This window comes from Miniopterus natalensis, chromosome 8 (genome assembly GCF_054644295.1).
Source record: "Miniopterus natalensis isolate mMinNat1 chromosome 8, mMinNat1.hap1, whole genome shotgun sequence".
Lineage (NCBI taxonomy): Eukaryota > Metazoa > Chordata > Mammalia > Chiroptera > Miniopteridae > Miniopterus > Miniopterus natalensis.
The window spans coordinates 22,334,382-22,352,824 of record NC_142088.1 but is presented as its reverse complement, the minus strand read 5'-3'; the positions used below and the strand labels follow the sequence as shown (position 1 = coordinate 22,352,824).

Genomic DNA, 18,443 nt, shown 5'->3' with positions numbered 1-18,443 from the left:
GAGTGGGAACTGGTGCCTCCTTAAGAATGTTTCTGGCTCGCTCCACTCAGCCCAGGATGGAAACCCCAGGGAAGTCCCAAGAATCCCAGAACACAGCTATTGCCCCTTGATCCTAAAAAAGCTCTTCACCTTCCAGGAAGTAAAGCTCATTCCTAACTTGAAACCAAATTCTTCAAAACCAAAAGCAGTTGAAACTAGAGGCAAGGATAACATAAGAAAGGAAATTTATAGACCAGTCTCACTTATGATCAAAGGTGTAAAACTCCTAATAAAATATTAGCCAATTAAATCCTTAAGCATAGACATATATACATATATATGTATATATATAATGACTGAATTCAGTTTGCCCCAAGAATTCATAAAAGATGGTCTAATATTAGAAAATCTGTTTATATAATTCACATCACGAGGTTAAAGGGGAAAAACCTTAGTGTCCTCTCAATAGATGCAAAAGGAAAAATAAATTTGTAAAGTTCACCTATTATGGAACTAGGACTAGAAGAGGACTTCCTGATTTTGATAAAGAGTATCTACCAAAAACCTGCAGTAAACATCACACTTCAATGGGAGAACCTTAGAAGCATTCTATCTCCAGACAGGACTGGGATAAAGATGCCCCCTCTCACTGTTTCTGTTCCAACACTGTACCAGCACAGTAGGGAAAGCAAAAGAAAGGAAAAGTAAAAGGATGGAAAGGAGGAAATAACAGTCATTATTCCCAGAAAACAATATTACTTACATGGGAAATCTGAGGGCCTCTACAGATAAGCTATTAAAAGACAAACCAAGAGCAATCAGCAAGATTACTAAATATAGATCAATAAATAAAAATCAATGGTGGGGGAAATCGTGCTTTAAAACATAAAGCATGATTCATAATGCAGTTTTGAAATAACTGTTATTATGGAAAACCCCAAACATACACAAAGGTGAACAGAACAGTACAGTGAATCCCATGTCCCCATCTCCTGGCCAATGTTGTTCACCTACATCCCCAACTCTTTCCTCCTTTCCATATTATTGTGAAACACATTGCAAGCTCATATCATTTTACCCATATACACTTGAGTAAGTATCTCTAAAAGATAAGAAAAAACTCTTTTGACATAACCACAGCTGCATCACTATTTCACCTAAGAATTAGAACTATTCTTTAATGTAACTAAATATTCAATCATTTTTATCAATGTCCTAATTGTTTTGTAATTGTTACAACTGTTTCAGAATTCATTTGCAATGGGTTGTATGACATTTAAGTCTTATTTCATTTATAGGTTTCCCTTTTAGTTTATTTTTAGGAAATTGGGTCATTCGTTCTGTAGAGTTTCCCGCAACTAGATGTTGCTGATTGCATTCTCATGGTGTAGGTCCACAAGTTTCTCCGTCTTCTATGGTTCCTTTAAGTTAGTACTTAGATCTAGAGACTTGATTAGACTCAGATTCGATTTTTCCTTTTGGCAAGTCCACTTCGTAGAGGGCGTTGTGCTCTTCCATCAGGAAACATAATATTTGCTCGTCTCTTCATGATGCCAGTAGATACATATCCATTAATCCATGAGAGGCTGCAAAATAGTGATGTTGGAATTCTATCATTCTTTCTTCACTTATTACTTGGAAAACTCTTTTTTTTTTTTTTTAATTTATCTTTATTGTTGAGAGTATTACAAGTGTCCCATTTTTCCCCCCAGTTCACCCCCTCCACTTTGCTCCCATCCCCAGGCCTTCACCCCATTATTAACTGTGTCCATGGGTTATGCATATAACTTCTTTGGTTAATCTCTTCCCACCCTCCACCCTCTTCCCTCTTTCCTCTGAAATATGATCGTCTATTGCATGCGTCAATGTCTCTGGATCTATTTAGTTTGTCAGATTCTTCTGTTCATTAGCTTCTTCTTAAAGAAGACTCTTCAACATTTCCTGTAGTGCTGGTCTGGTGGCGATGAACTCCTTTAGCTTCTTCTTATCTGTGAAGCTCTTTATTTGACCTTCAATTCTAAATGATAGCTTTGCTGGGTAGAGCAATCTTGGTTGTAGTTCCATGTTTTTCATCACTTTGAATATTTCTTGCCACTCCCTTCTGGCTTGCAAAGTTTCTGTTGAGAAATCAGCTGACAGTCGTAGGGGTGCTCCCTTGTAGGTAACTAATTGCTTTTCTCTTGCTGCTTTTAAGATTCTCTCCTTATCTTTAACCTTTGGCATTTTAATTATGATGTGTCTTGCTGTGAGCCTCTTTGGGTTCCTCTTGTTTGGGACCCTCTGTGCTTCCTGGACTTGTAAGTCTATTTCTTTCACCAGGTAGAGGAAATTTTCCGTCATTATTTTTTCAAATAGGTTTTCAATTTCTTGGTCTCTTTCTTCCCCTTCTGGCACCCAAATAATATGAATGTTGGGCCTCTTGAAGTTGTCCCAGAGGCTCCTTATACTATCTTCATATTTCTGGATTCTTTTTTCTTTTTGCTCTTCTGGTTGGGTGTTTTTTGTTTCCTCATGTTCCAAATTGCTGATTTGATTCTCAGCGTCCTCTACTCTACTATTGATTCCCTGTAAATTATTCTTCATTTCAGTTCGTGTAGCCTTCATTTCAAATTGGTACTTTATTATGTTATCAATTTTCTCAGTTATTTCCCTAATAGTCTGCTTAAACATCCTTATAAACAAAATTCTGAATTCTGTATCTATTAGCCTGCTTGGATCTATTTCATTTAGTTCCTCTTCTAGAGATTTCTTCTGTTCTTTCCTTTGTGACATGTTTCTTTGCCTCCACATTTTGGCTGCTTCCAGGTGTTTGTTTCTATGTATTAGGTAGAGCTGCTATGTCTCCTGGAATTTGTAGAGTGGCTTTGTATAGTAGGTGTCCTGTAGGGTCCAGTGGCTCAGCCTCCCCAGTCACCTGAGCTGGGCCTTCTAGGTGCTCCCCTGTGTGGGCTGTGTGTACTCTCCTGTTGTAGCTGATCCTTGGTTGCTATTGGCATCACTGGGAGGAATTGACCCCCCGCCCAATCGGCTGTGAGGACCAGCTGCAACTACAGCCAAAGAGCTGCTGTGCTGGAGACACCCCTATGGAGCAGGATTTACTTCAGTGGAGCTTTGGTGTTCACCAAGTGTGCCCCTTGAGTGTGTCACTCGTGGCTGTGGTAGGGTTGTAATCCAGGGTGGCCGAGCCTGACCACCACGTGCACTGCCTCTGGGGCCTCCCAGGAGGTGCAAAGTCAGCCTGTGCCAGTGCCTTGCCCAGGGCCACCCAGCATGAGCTACACAGCAAAGCGTAGTTGGCTGCTACTTGTGCTGGGCTTGGAGGTGTCCAGGAGAGGCCCAGCTATGAGCCAATGCAGCTGCCGCTAGTGCCAGGCCTGGGGCCACTTATCAATCCATATGGGGCACGCTGCTGCTTGTTTGAGAGATTTTAGGAAAGTCCTAAGCATGAGGCTCAAGAGGCCACTTCATAGAAAAGCCCCTGGAAATGGCCTGGATGAGCTGCAGGTGGGGAGGGGCGGGGCCTCCGGGAATCACAGGGCGGGGCCTCCGGGAATCACGGGGCGGGGCCAAAGGTGTGAGTCAGGTGCTGGCGATTCAAACATGGCGCCTGCCTGCCGGCTGTGTGGGGGAGGACTCGCCAAAGGAGCCATGGCCTCCGCCAGCCCTTCTGCCCGGGAGGAAGCTGCCCTCCGCCTCTCTCCCGGATCTCAGGCAGGTTAGCTCCTCCCCGAGTGTCCCGGGTCCTTTCCGGCTGCTGCCCGGCGCTGGGCTCAGAGGGAGCGAGTCTGAGTGAGTCCGTGCCGGGCCCTTTAGAGGAGCTGCTGGGGCTCCCGCAGCCTCCGCGACCCTCAGGGACAGTCCCCGCTGCTTTCACAGCCCAGAGTTGTGAGGACGTCTCTTCCCTGCCCTGGAGCCCTGGGCTGGGGGCCTGCTGTGGGGCTGGGACCCCTCCCTCCCCCAGGAAACCTCCCTCGAGGAGATGTCCCTCCCGGGCTTCAACCGCAGCATGGGGTGTGGGCCCGCGGCCGCGTCTCCCCAATTCAGCCCCCATCCTCCCGCGTCTCCGCCCCTCCTCCCGGTCTCGGTGCTTCTTCAGCTCCCTGGTTGTGGGGCTTCTGTGCAGCCAGGTTTCAGGAGGTTCTGAGTGACGGTGGTTCTGTATTTTAGTTGTAATTTTTATGTGGTTGAGGGAGGCGGCGGGTGCAGCTGTTACCTGGGCCGCCATCTTGTTTCTCCCAGAAAACTCTTAAAAAAGAGACTTTTTCTTTTCTATTATTTAGTTATCCGGTGGTATAGTTTATGGAGGAGGCAGGATCAATGTAATTTTTAAATATAACATTATATATATGTCCTAGCAATAAATTTTAAAAAGGGCATGTCAGTTTTATGAAGAAATTATAAAGCTGTATTAAATTAAATTAAAATAGGCCTGAATAAATATAATTTTCTATATAATGCTGTATATAGTGTTCATACATAGGAAGATTTCACCATCATAAAGATGACAATTCTCCCTAAATTAACCCATAAATTCAATGCAATTTCAGTTTTTAAAATACTCCAGTAGAGATTTTGGTGGAACATGGGAAGTTGATCCTGAAAGTCATAAAGAGGGGTCAAAAATGCCAATACAATTTTGAAGAAAAACAAAGTGGAAGAGTTTGCCCAGCAAAATATCAAAAATTACTTTAAAGGTAAGTGATATTGCTTAGGAACAGACAGAAGAATACAGAGAATCCAGAAAAAAAAAAAAAAAATGCACTCAAGTATGGCAAAAGTGGCATTCTAAACAGCCGGGAGAGAATGAGCTGTCTCCAGAGTTAAGGATGCTCCTTTCTTAAAGGGAGGGCCCCTCTCACATGACCTGCTTCAGGGGAGAACAGGGAGGTGAGAGTCCTTTCTGCACCTGCCTTTTCTCAAGTTCCTTTGGCTTAAAATATTCTATATGCCAAGGCACCATATATTGGAATCCATAGCATGTCCTAAACCCTGTCAACTGATAAATACCAAGTTTAAGAGAATGGTTATCTCTGGGAGAGAGGGAAATAACATTGTATGTGATAGAATGAAGAGTTGGACTATTTCTGAAATATTTATTTCTTTGAAAAAATGTGAGTCAAATGTGGCAAAATGTTAAGATTTCACAAAGCTAGGTGGTAAGTACATGGTTAATCATTATGCAGTATTTTTTTCTACACTCTGCATTCTTAAAATATTTCACAGATTTTTTTTAAAAACCTAAAACTTATAAATATTATTCAAAATACTGACCTGCTTCAGGGGAGAACAGGGAGGTGAGAGAGTCCTTTCTGCACGTGCCTTTTCTCAAGTTCCTTCGGCTTAAAATATTCAATATGCCAAGGCGCCATATTTTGGAGTCCGTAGCATGTCCTAATTTCAGTACTTCCTAAATATCAGGTTATTTTCCTAGAGGAAAAAAAAAATCACCCTTCTGTGGTTCCCATCCCAAAACTGACAGGATTTCAGTTCTAGCTAAGTTACACCAATGTAGAACCTCAGCTTTTGGTCAATACAAACGCGCCCTCTGCTGGTCCTATCATGCCCTTACCCAAAGTTCAAAATAGCTGTGAAGGTCAGTGAATATCCAATGAGACAGCTTTTTCTGAGCCAGCCATGTTAAAGAAAGAAACCCTCACAGAACCCCGGTATCATGAAAATACTATAGTCAGCTCCCACACTCTGCTGATATTACATAGTATTCAAGACAAAATAAATTCCAAGATACCACTGCAGTCAGCTTCTCAGTTTCCTCAACTACCCTGTGCATTAACAATTACGTACCCACTCCCAAGTCTGGAGGTTGGTGTGTGAGACAGTGCATGCCACTCTCAATGTTTGGGAATAGCAGAAAGGAGCCCAAGTTGAAAAAAAGGCTCTGAGGTGGGGGCTGGGCAGAAGGGGGGGGGCTGGGACAACAATTGAACACAGAAAAATTGATTAACTGTATTATTAAGAGAATGATGCTGGTAGAATAAGTGAACTTTTTCTTTTCAAATCGTTCTTTAAATTATAATACCTTTAAATAAGTTTGAGGAGAAATAAAATTAATTTGTATGAGAATCAACTGCTCAAAGAGAATGAGAGAAAAATGGGATTGAATATTAGTGTCTGACTTTCAAAGTTTTTTTTAGTTTTAGTTTTGTTTTGTTTGGTGTTAACATCCATACCCCCACTAGACCTTAAGCTCCCTGAGACCAGGGTGTGTGTTCACCCTCCTCACCACTATATTCCCGGCACCTAACACAGTGCCGGCATGTAGTATGTATTTCATGAACAAGTGAGAAATGAAGGAATGAATGGCCACTTCCTTGGACTGTAAATTGGTACAAATTCTCTAGGGAACAATTTGGCAGTAGACATTGTTCCATAAAGACTGTATATCCTTTAATACTCATAGATGTGGACAAAAAAGTAAGACTTTAATAGTCAAAGGCATTCCTTTCAGGGATATGCTATGCAAAGTTCTTTATAGTTATAAAAACTTTGAAACAATCTGAATTTCAAAAGTTACATGTTTGGTTTTATTCAATATAGTACATGTATATGATGAAAATATGTATCTTATATCTTTAATTTTAAATGTCAAATTAATGCATTATAAACTACTTCCCTAATCCCATTGTTGACCTGATCGCCCCTTATTGAGCTGTTTTTAATTTTTTACTATTAATAATAAGCGTTGTAATAAATAAGTTGGTACAAAAAGCTATTTCTTCCTTTGAATTATTTCCTTATGATAAATACTCAGGAGTGAGATTCTTAATCAAAGACCAGACATTTTTCTGGTTCTCAATACATACTGTCATTGCTTTCCCAAAGGGTCTTACTAATTTTAATGTCACCTGCCCTGTGCCAGCACTGATTTCTGCGGCATTTGCTAATTTCCTAGGTATAACTTATCTCACTGTTCTAATCTGCATGCTGTCGACTACTCGCCAGCTAGACATTTTCCTATGCCTGAGATCACTGACTGTTGTCCTTTGCTGATTAAGGATGCTCTCTGTTTTCACAGACCCAGAGCCAGGGAGTGTGACCCTGAGCCCTCTCAGCGCTTCCCGGGCTGAGCACATCCAGAGGCCTGAGGCAGACACTGTCCATAAGGCGTAAGTGTTCAAAGTTGTAATGACGTGGACTTCTCTGCTTTTATTTTGTTTTTGTTTATTAATTCATTTCATTTCTGTTTTTTCTGAAGATCCTCAGTTAATAGCATACTCTGACAGCCAGAATCAAACTGCTATCTAAATCCAAAGATTCTTGGGAAGACTGTATGGTGATGTGTTTCCTATTTAAACCAGACTCTTTGGGTGGGTGGGTGGGTGGGTAGGTGATTAGTGAAATTTAACTCTAACAGTGTGGAAGCAGCTTTCTCCATTTGTCCTTTTTTTTTTTTTTTTTTTTTTTTTTTTATATCTTTATTGATTTCAAAGAGAGGAAGGAAGAGGGAGAGAGAGATAGAAACATGAATGATGAGAGAGTCATTGATCAGCTGCCTCCTGCAGGCCCTCTGCTAGAGATCGAGCCCACAACCCGGGCATGTGCCCTGACGGGGAATCGAACCCTGATCTCCTGGATCCTAGGCCAACACTCAACCGCTGAGCTACACCCAGCAGGGCTGTCCTTTTTTAAAAATAAATAAATATATATATATTGATTGATTGATTGATTATCAATTTATTGATTTCAGAGAGAGGAAGGGAGAGACAAATAGAAACAGCAATGATGAGAGTTATTGATCGGCTGTCTCCTGCACACCCCCTACTGGGTATCAAGCCTGCAACCCAGGCACGTGCCCTGACCGGGAATTGAACCTCGATCTCCTGGATCATATGTCAATGCTCAACCACTGAGCCACATCAGCCATGCCCTCTGTTTGTCCATTTAACTGAGATCTACAGATATGCCAAGAAAACTGAGGGTCTGTCCAATCAGCCTAGGTTTCTCCTCTTGGCAATCACTCAGCTCTGGGTAAAGTAAATAACACTAATAATACCAGTACTTATTGCTAGCATATATTAAGTGCTTCCTTTGTCCCCGCCTCCATCTGGAACTGTAACCTACTGTGGCCTCCCGTGAGCCTCGGTGACTTGAGAACCTGCCTTGTGGTACAGGGGTTTCCTCTTGAGTCAAAAAGACTTTGTGTCCTAGCAACAAAGGGAGAAGGGCACTTGGATGGTGAGGCAACTACCTGAAGAATTCCATTCTTTAACTTCTATACCTTACCTTTGCCCACAATGGATTTAAACCGCTTACAACAACAAACCATTACCAAAAAGAGAGAGAGAGAGAGATCAAAATTTTTTTAAATCAGGGAGTAAAGAAAAAAGAACACCAGCACTCCACCAAAGTCATTGTAGACATTGTGATCCAAGAGCAGGCTTTCAGACTTGGTACAGAGATTCCTGACAGTGAAAGAAAATAAAAAAGCAACACGATCAGGTTTGTCGTTCTCATTTGCAGCACACCTGCCCCTCAGGGGAAATAAATGTTTTCCCAGCACTGAATTCTAAAGGATACTTCTGTGTGTTTTTATAGAGTGACACTGAATGATTTAAAGACTTATATATTTACAAGAAATTCCATTTACCTCATTTGACAAATATTTCTGAAGTTTCCATAGTAAGGTCCCGTGCTAGCTCAGCACAGTAAATATAATACTGATGCAGCTAAAAAATAAAATGCCCAGAACCAGGCCTGGCACACAGGAGCTGTAGCTGCCGCTGTTACTGAAATCCATATGGCGTTTCTTAGCGACCTTTTTACCCAGAGAAAATAAGTGAGTTATCCCCAATGCACACCATCAGTGACAGCAATTCTACAAGGGCTCAAACTAACACAGCACATGACCTTTTAGTGGCTGAATTTGATAAGGAATAGAATTCAGAGGGCATAAAGGAATGGATGGATAGTTGCATCTTCTTACACAATCTTTCTTAAAGGTCACCTTATTTTTCAGCTATGCCTTTGGTAGAAGAAGTTTCAGTTAGATAATCCTATGTCATTCAGTAGAAGGGGTAAACATCCAATCCCAGAGAGGCAAACTATTTTTCCTGCTACCTAAGTTTTAGAATTTAGCCTGAGACAACCCCAAAAAGGAAGACCAAACTTTCTAACCTTCCTTATTCGAAAAAAGAGGGTTGACCAAGCATATGAAACGGCAGAGAACAGGTGCTCAGTCAGTGTTCACTTTCCCTCTTCTTTGTCCACTGGAGTTTTTGTCTTTAGTTTGGTCCTGTTGGTTTGCTTTTTTCCAAGGGGCAAAGATTATGACATATACCATCTGCAAGGAAGACTCCCAGAACCTGGGCCTGAGTCCCCAGAGAGGTTGGGTCCTGTAGACACATCTCTTCTTCCAAAAGAAAGAGAAGGGAAGACTAAGCCAAGATTGTCCAAGCAGCAAACACCAGCCAGCATGAGTCATGTGAGTGTAAACACCTAGGAGCTTGGTCGAAAGGCCCCACCTGGATCATGCTCCCATCAGCGCTCCCATGTACTGCTGTGTAGACTGCTTACTATACAGAGGCACCTAACAAAGCGAGCAAGTTGGAGCTGAAATCCAGTCTGTGGCCTGCTCACCGTGTTCTGCACTCCAGCACTGGGCTGCATCCTCCTGAAGGATGGGGTGCCCGTTTCTAATTCCTACTAAGATACTAGAAGGAAGCTTCAGTTTTCCTACACTTACACCACCTCTGACACCAAATGGGTTGTTCTCCCACAACCACCAATTCTCCAACTCTCTCTAGGACGCCAACTGGGTGTCCTACAATTCAGTTCTGACACTAACTACCCAGAGTCAGTGCAGGCCCTACAGGTTAGAGCCTCAGTCCCAGGGACCGCCCCCACTTTAGACATCAATCACAAGTCTCAGGTCGTTGCCTGTACTTCTGACCAACGTGCTTTAAATGGGGGATTCCCACCCTCAACTTCCCATCAGATTTGATAATTTGCTAGAATGGTTCACAAAACTCAGGGAAACATTTACTTGCTATTACGGATTTATTACAAAGTTTATGATAAAGGACACAAATGAATAATAGCCAGATGAAGAAATACATAGGACGAAGTCCAGAATAGTCCCAACTGAAGGAGCTTCCACAGAGTTTGGGGTATGCCACCCTCCCAGTATACGGGTGTGTCCATCAACCCAGAAGCTCTCTGAACTCCTTTGGTTTGGGTTTTTATGGAGGCTTCATTACACAGGCACTGGTGATTATATCATTGGCAAATGGGATTAACTCAGACTCCAGCCCTCTCTCCTTCTCGGAGGTTGGGGGTGTGGGGCTGAAAGATTCAACCCTCTAATCATCTGGTTGATTCTCCTGGCAACCCATTCCCCGTCCCTAGGGGCTTTCCAAAAGTCCTCTCATTAACATAACCCCAGTTGTTGTTGATAGGAGCCTATTAAGAATAACAAAATATACTCCCTTTATTCTCCAGAAATGACAAGGGTATTTTAGGAGCTTTGTGCCAGGGACTGAGGACAGAAGAACAAATGTATATTTCTTATTATGTCACAGTATCACAGTACTGAATGGGAAGCCATGACTCTGCTCTGCCATCCCCTTTTATTTTTATTTTTATTTTTTTAAATATATCTTTATTGATTTCAGAGAGAGGAAGGGAGAGGGAGAGAGAGAGATAGAAACATCAATGATGGGAGAGTCATTGATCGGCTGCAGCCCGCAACCCGGGCATGTGCCCTGACCGGAAATCAAACCCTGATCTCCTGGATCCTAGGTCGACGCTTAACCACTGAGCCATGCCCAGCCGGGCTGCCATCCCCTTTTAGAAGGAACCTACCTCCATGTTGGCCCAGCCCACAGGGAAAGGTTAAGGCTTCCCGCAAGTTAGCAAATGCAACAGTGAGTAAAGCTGGCTTTGATTTAAACCACGTTAACCATTCATTGTGGCAACAGCAATCTATCAAAGGTGAAAACTGCTTCACTTTGATCCAGCTCTGCAGACCATGATTTAGCAGCAGAAAAGGGGACGGGTCATAAAATGTATTCTATTCCTCTTTTCTCCTATGAAATTATACCTAGTAGTTTAAAATCAAAAGCTGAACCTTAGGCTCCACACTCTCTAAGACTTGCTCTTCTGCTTCATCTGGAACCCACACAAATTCCATTCAAAGCCATTCTATCTTGTTCAACATAATCTTCCTTTGATTTTTTTTTTCGTTTCCTACATATATCATGGTCCCTTTCCTTAAATGTTCACCCTTAGGAGGAGAAGGAGTTGATTGACAATGCAAAGAGAAAGAAAAGTACCAAGACAGACAAGTCCAAGGTGCCCAAGGCGGGGAGAGAAGGAAAGGTCCACATGGAAACAAAAGCTGCTGTCGGTAAGCAAGTGTGCCCACAAGGAATGACCCAGAAGACACCTATGGGGGACTGGGAGGTGTCACCAAGAATCAGTGTGAATCCTATGGAACAAGTTCTGTTTTGAGTCTCCTAGACCACCACAGCTAAGACAGTGCTATGTCAATATCTTAGGAGACAGGGATAGAGGAAACTGGTTTGCTTAGAGACCTGTGATCACCAGGAGAGAAAATGATAATAATATTAGCACCTGTTTACTGAATACCCACTGTGTTAGGAGCTCTGAATACATAGTATCATGAAATCCCCACAACATCTTGATAAAGTAAGAGCTATTATTTTATCATGTAGCAGTTGAAGCTGAGATAGGTTGAGTGACTTGCATAAGATCAAACAGATCGAACAGTATAGTGGTGGACCCAGGACCGGACCCTCCCATTTGATTCCACACACATGCTATTACCACTGCCTCATGAGCTAATAACTATATCATAATCTGAGAAGTGGGCAGAAAAAGCATTTGAGAAGGGAAAGGGTGCAACCAGCTCTGAGTGATTACCCCTGCTACCATTTTTCTTGGTTCCCTATGTTGCACCTTCCAAGGAATTCACATTCCTGTGCTTCTGAAAACTTTTTTTTAGCCAAAAAACTAGACCTGTTCTTCCCTGGCCACATGATTCAGAATCCCTCCAAACAAATCAAAAGATACAAGAAAGGATGACATTAAATAGTCTCCTGGGCCAGATTTATTCTCATGGTCTGCCTTTTAAAGTCTTACTGAGTTCATGTTGCTGTGGCCCATGACTTGGACAGCATTGACAGGACTGGGAGAAGGAAATATGTGTGGCCCCCAGAGGTGAATTGAGGAAGAGTTCTGAGAGCAAGGAAGGCTTAAACTTTGCCAGGTTACAAAGCTGCAACATCAAGCCAGACTCTGGAGGTGTGACCATCCAGCTGTATCCACAGGCCTCCCCTTCAGAGAGTCTTGCCCAAACCATTGATTAGGGTGAAAAAGAACTTTTTTAGTAGCAAGATTGCTGAATTACTGTTGATCCAAATAGAAGAAGGCAAGTTTCTCAAAGGGTAGTCTGTGGACTGCCCTTCTTAAAACACTTGGAGTGGTTAAAATGCAGATTCCTACCAAATGAGGCTCTAGGAGTGGGGCTTAGGAATCTGCATCCCATGTGATTCTGTTGCACACTGGAATTAAAAGTCACTGAAAAGGATGCACAAAGGTCACATTTACTTAGCTATACCTCTCTCCCTGATTATTCTCACCCAGGAAAGTCAAAGGAATCAAAGGCTAAAAAGAAATCAGAGCTAATTCCCAAAGAAAAACAAACAGGAGCCAAAAGGAAAAGGGCACAGAAGGAAAGGAATCTGGAAATAGCAACAGAGTGGAGTGGGCCTGACGTCATTAACGCTAAGGGAACAGAAGGCACCTCAGATACAGGTTTCTTTCCTTTAGGCTCTGTTGTAGAAGACCCTCGGCTTTCTCCCAGACACGATGCTCAGGAGAGCCAAGTTTCAATAAGTGGAAGATCATCGCCCACCCAGATTGTAACTGTCACAGGAAACATGGAAAATGAAGGAGAGGGAAGCCATGAGGTAGGATCCAATGTTCTCGCTTTGGCCAAAGGGGTTTTGTCCTCACTGGTGCAACTGCAGGGATAGGAAAAGCTGCCCCAAATTATACTGCTGTTACAGAAACAGCTTTACTACAGAATGGTGTTATTTATCCTGCTTTAGTACCTACTGACTTTTTGAAGAAGCCAAACCTGATCAAAGTCATAGGGTGGCATGATGCATTCTGAGGCTCCCAAACTTCCATGGCATGTATCCACCCCTTGAAGAGCAGGAAGTTGGTACAACAAACATCTGTGGAGGATACAGACCTCAAAGTTACAGGGAAAGGTGGGTTTGTGCCATCAGGGCCATGCTCATGCCTTGCTTGCCTCCAGAGACACCCTTCTCGTAAACTGAGAGAAACTTTCACAGAAAAAGTGGGTTTGAAATTAAATGTGAGTCTGACCCCATCTATGCCTAAGACTGCCTCTGGTAAAATAGCCTTTATCTAGAACCTGTGGTTCCAAGCCCTGGCTTCACCATACAAGCTTTTTTAAACCACAGATGCCTCCCACCTAAATTTTCTCATTTAATTGAACTGGGTGGGGGCTTGGTCTCAAGAAATTTTAAAAGCTCCTTGGGATATTCTATAGAGCAGCTTGGGGTGAGAGCTCTAGACATACAGTGTACCAAACATTATGTTGACACTTTCACTACTCCAGTTAATCCTGATAATAGCACCAAGAGAAAGATGGTATCAGAGAAATTAAGCTGTGATCTCCAGATCCTGAAGCAAGTAAGAGAGAGGCTTGGATCCAGGTCAGTCAGACCCCAGAGCCCAAGCTGGTGGCAGCAATTTATGTGGCTGTGGTCAGAGTGTGGAAACAATTAATGATTCCATCTCAGATTAGTGACAACCTCATCTGGGGTGGAGGAGGGCTCACTGCTGAGACAGGCTCACCCCTGGTCACCAGGTTGTCCTTTGCACTAAAGTCTCTGGTTCCTTAGGACCTCCTCGCCAAGAGGGAGCAGGGGAAAGCTTTCCGGGACAGGCAGCGAGCAGAGAGGGCCGAGATGAGACGGCTGGAGGTGGAGAGGAAGAGAAGGGAGCAGGAAGAGCAGAGGCGGCTCCAGCAGGAGCAGCTGGAGAGGGCAGAGATGATGAAGGAGGAGCTGGAGCTGGAGCAGCGAAGACGCGCGGAGGAGATCCGGTGGGTCCAGTGAGCAGCTACAGAGGCCATGGCTATGTCAGGAAGCAGGAGAGAAAGGCAGGGGTTGACCTCCACCAGGGGCAAGGTTTGGTTCTGAAGCTCATGTCCTGAAGTAAAGCAGCATGTCTCATTTTTCTCTGTCCCCAGCTATCCTAGGAACAAACTGGACCAAAGAGAAGATGCAATGTCTTGACCATTAGGGTTACTTCAGGTAGATGTTCATGGCATCTTCCTGGCAGGGCTTGTGATTCAGTCCAGAAAACATTTTTGAGGCCCTACCACATTATCTGCTTTACACTAGGCCCTTTCATAAGCTTTGATTCATTTCATTTTATCTTCATGACAACCTTGAGACGAGAGTTTTAAAATCCATTTTATGAAAGGGGAAAAGGAAGCTCTGGGAACTTGAGGCCCTTACCCCAGAGCACAGAGTTGTGGTGAAACAGCTAGGCTTCTAGTTCCAAGTCCACTGTGTTCTTGCCTCTGCCCCTCAAATGGACGTCCCTTGAAAATCCAAGGCTCCTCTGAGTGGGATGTTCTGTGTGGCCTGAAGCCTGCAAAACCTACAAGGATGCCCGTTTCTTCTGCCATTTCCCTGGTCATTTTTTTTTTAATATCTTTATTGATTTCAGGGAGAGGAAGAGAGTAGAAGAGAGAGAAACATCAATGATGAGTCGTCATTGATTGGCTGCCTCCTGCACACCCCAGACTGGAGATTGAGCCTGCAACCTGGGCATGTGCCCTGACTCGGAATCGAACCACGATCACCTGGATCCTAGGTCGATGCTCAACAGCTGAGCTACGCCCAGCCAGGCTCCCTGATCATCTTGTGTTTTCTCAGCTTGAGGAAACAGAGACTAGAGGAAGAACGGCAGTGGCAGAAAGAGGAGGAAAGAAAGCAGTGGCTCCAGTTGCAAGCAGCCCAGGAGAGAGCCAGGCAGCAACAGGTGGAGTTCCAGAGGAAAATGCAGGAACTGCAGAGAAAAAAGCAGCAGGAGGAATCTGAGAGAGCTGGTGAGGGGGATTCTGGTGCTCTCCACCTCTCATCTGGGCAGAAATACCTTCCTCCCACTGTGGGTCTTGATTTGAATCTCCCACAAGTTATTCCTATCCTAGCTCTTAGTGTGTGAAGCATGCTAAGTGTATGAGCTTTTTTTTTTTTCAAGGTAACTGATATGTGTGACTATAGTAAGTTGAAATAGATCAAATAAGACTCACTTGTGGAAATGCCTCTTGGCTCCTGCTCCGAATTCAGTAATCCCCTGAACAGGGCCCCTCCTATTGCCCTTTCCACATTGCTCAGGAGCTGCCTAAATTAGAGACAGCCCTGCTCCTAGCTTCCTTCCCTAGCAGATGGAAACAATCAAACATCTGGATAGCTTCAGGGCAGCCTTTCAGGTGCTGATGTGGGGAATCTCTAAAGCCTCACTTTCGAGGAAGAGAAACTTTCAGCAGATGACACTCCTAAGACTGGACAGTCCAGCTGAGTGAGCACCAAACTTCTCCAGACCCTGATCTGATCCCCACTCCTCGGCCCATCTGCATACCACCCCATGAGCACACTAGGCTCTGGAAAATTCTCCCCCAAGGTTTTGTTAATTGCACAGTGTACTGCACATAGTAGGTGCTTGATAATGGACTCTTAGTCAATTCACCCCAAAGTAATCCCCACAGAGGATGTGGCAGCCTGCTGGCAGGTAAACTGCAGCATTTCTCATGGGGAATCCCTGGGAATCACAGACTTGAGGTGGATCAGAGAATTGTTTTCTCCAATAGAGACCCCTGATGAGGCCACCCCCTTTTCTATTCTGCAGAGGCAGAGAAGCAAAGGCAGAAGGAATTGGAAATGAAGCTAGCAGAACACAGACACCTGATGGAAATGGCTGAATCAGAACGGCTGGAGTACCAACAGCAGAAACAGGAAGCTGAAGAGAAGGCTCGGCTGGAAGCGGAGGAGAGAAGGCAAAAGGAAGAGGAAGCAGCAAAGCTGGCTCTGGAGGAAGCCATGAAACAGACAGAGGCACTAGCCAGGTATCGGGCATTTGGGCAAGTTACCACACGGGACTGTTCAAGGGCTTCACTGCCCAGCGCTAGCACTTGCACTGCATTTGAGCAAGTGAGGTTTTCCCACTTCCCTGAGCATAGTTTGGAAGAACTAAAAAACAAATATTCTTTCTGCAAATGTCGCTATTTATAACTTATAGAACCTGTACGGAAACTGGGAGTTTAGAGATTACTTCAGCCCTTTGGTTTACAGATGAAGAAAACAAGTCCCGAAGATGGGAAGGATCTTGATCAGGGCCAGACGATGAGTTAGGGGCAGTGCCAGGACCAGATCTAAGACTCACTGATTCTGAACCACTTGCCTTTCTCAGGAAGTATTTATTGGGTACCTATGCTGTGCCACACCCTGTTCTGGACACAGGGAATTCAGGAGTAAGCAAGAGATGTCTCTTCTACCATGCCGTTTACATTCTAGGGGTGGGGGCTGGGGGGAGTTGGGAAGAGACTCTGAACAAATATATTTATAATTTAGCTAGCAATAAAGGCTATACAGAAAAATTTTAAACCTGTGATAGGATTGCAAGCTTAGTTTAGATTGGTTGACCAGGGCAAGACCTCTCAAAAGAGGTGATCTATAAGGTGAAATCTGAATGACATGGACTTAGCCACATAAACATCTGGGAGAAAAATATTCCAGCAGGTAAACAGTAAGTGCAAAGATCCAAAGAAAGGATGAGACTGGCATGTTGGAAGAATAAAGTCAGCATGGCTGGAATGAAGTGAACAGGGCCCAAAGAACACTTCCAGAGGAGGTCGTAGAGGTAGACTCAAACCAGATGTCATGAGGGCCTGGTTAGGAGAAAGGACACAGGATCAGTCATCAGGGGCCAATGGCATTTCCCCCCTTTACTCTCATACAATAGTAATGATTGTTGCATCTTTATAATAGAATCTGAGTAATATGGTTTTGACTCTTTAAGCTACCTCTAAGCTAATACTCTAGGGGACCAGAAAGAGAAGGCAGCCAGAATTCTATTTCAAGGTTTTCCACCAACCTTGAGCTGCTCCTCTCCTGGATTTTCCTCATCTGTTATATGAAGTACAAAATGGATCATTACTGAAATCTTGATTCAATTTCAAAATTATGGACTCTGAGTGTCATAGCAGTAGGGCTGGATTTGTAAGTGTTGAGACCAAAAGCAAGCTAGTGGAACTCCAATTTTTCACAAAAAGAAAACTGATGGTTATATGAGGGGAAATTGAACAATTTTGTAAGGCTTAGTGCAAGTAGCTGAGAGCAGAAAACTAAGTAATAAAGGGATGTGTGAGTAGAGCCTCACTCCACCAAGGGTTAGAATTTAATGCCAATTAGCTGTATTTCATCTTCACTGTGTGACACTGGCCCAGGTACTTTAGTTTCTCTGGCCTGTTTTTTCCTCTAAAATAAGGGAGTCCCTTCCAGCAATAGAAGTTTAAGAACTGTAAGTTATGCCTTTCCTTTTACTTTCCCAGTAGGAAGCTCATACTGTAAACCTCATATGTAAATAACTAAATGAACAGAGTATGATGTAAGATGCACACTAAAATGCAAGGTCAGTATCCCCAAGTCTAACTGATGATTACTCAAGTCCAAAGTTCTACTAGCTTGTAAGAGGCATTTCCAGGATGCTTAATCAGTATTGGGATTGTGGGTGGGGTTGTCTCCTCAGGCAAAAGTCTGCTTTGAAGAAACATCTTCGTTTCCATCAAGAACTCCACAAGGAAGCCAGTGGCCTACAGTGGGCACACAGAATTTCCAGGCCATGGGTCTACTCTTACTTCCAGTTCCTACGAACACCCAAACCTTAATGCTAGAAGAAAACAAAAAAGTAAGTTGGGAGGTGGTAAAAGAAACTTCCTTCTACAACGAAGTTCCATACTGAGCCCAATTAGTTCCATCTCATCTTGTTCAGCTCAACCCACAACCAGCTTCACTCTGCAAAGTTCGTTCCATTCCCACCAACCCTCCCCGCCACTAATACTTTACTCAACCCAATTAAACTCTTCACTCACCTAAATCCTTTATGTTCTCTAGCATAAATTCAGAAGCTTTGGTACCTAAAACTGACCCCAAATTTCATTTGTTTGAATTTCAGAAATTTTCAGTTAGTAAGACACTAACAGTCTTAGGCTAATCCAAGTATTTCATTTTCATCAATGTGTCTGAAAGAGTTGCAGGTAAATGGAAATTCTGTAATGCGAATAATTCTAATTTAGCTTAGAGGAGCTAACTCATATATTAAGAATTTTATTATATTGTCTTTATAAAGCAAAACCACATCCATTTCATCCTAAGAATCTAAAA

The 18,443-nt window shown here is 43.4% G+C and overlaps 1 protein-coding gene across 1 annotated transcript in view; it reads left to right on the top strand.

Annotated features, from left to right (window-relative positions):
• Window positions 1–17,947, top strand: part of KIAA2012 (KIAA2012 ortholog) — a 93,230-nt gene extending 75,283 nt beyond the window's left edge. Inside the window, exons 12-20 of the mRNA XM_087819664.1 lie at window positions 6,194–6,199; window positions 7,013–7,103; window positions 9,253–9,418; window positions 11,224–11,341; window positions 12,601–12,938; window positions 13,893–14,095; window positions 14,937–15,109; window positions 15,910–16,126; window positions 17,809–17,947. Coding sequence (XP_087675790.1) covers window positions 6,194–6,199; window positions 7,013–7,103; window positions 9,253–9,418; window positions 11,224–11,341; window positions 12,601–12,938; window positions 13,893–14,095; window positions 14,937–15,109; window positions 15,910–16,126; window positions 17,809–17,947 — 1,451 coding nt within the window. The remainder of the gene's footprint in view (window positions 1–6,193; window positions 6,200–7,012; window positions 7,104–9,252; window positions 9,419–11,223; window positions 11,342–12,600; window positions 12,939–13,892; window positions 14,096–14,936; window positions 15,110–15,909; window positions 16,127–17,808) is intronic.
• The last annotated feature ends 496 nt before the right edge of the window (window positions 17,948–18,443 follow it).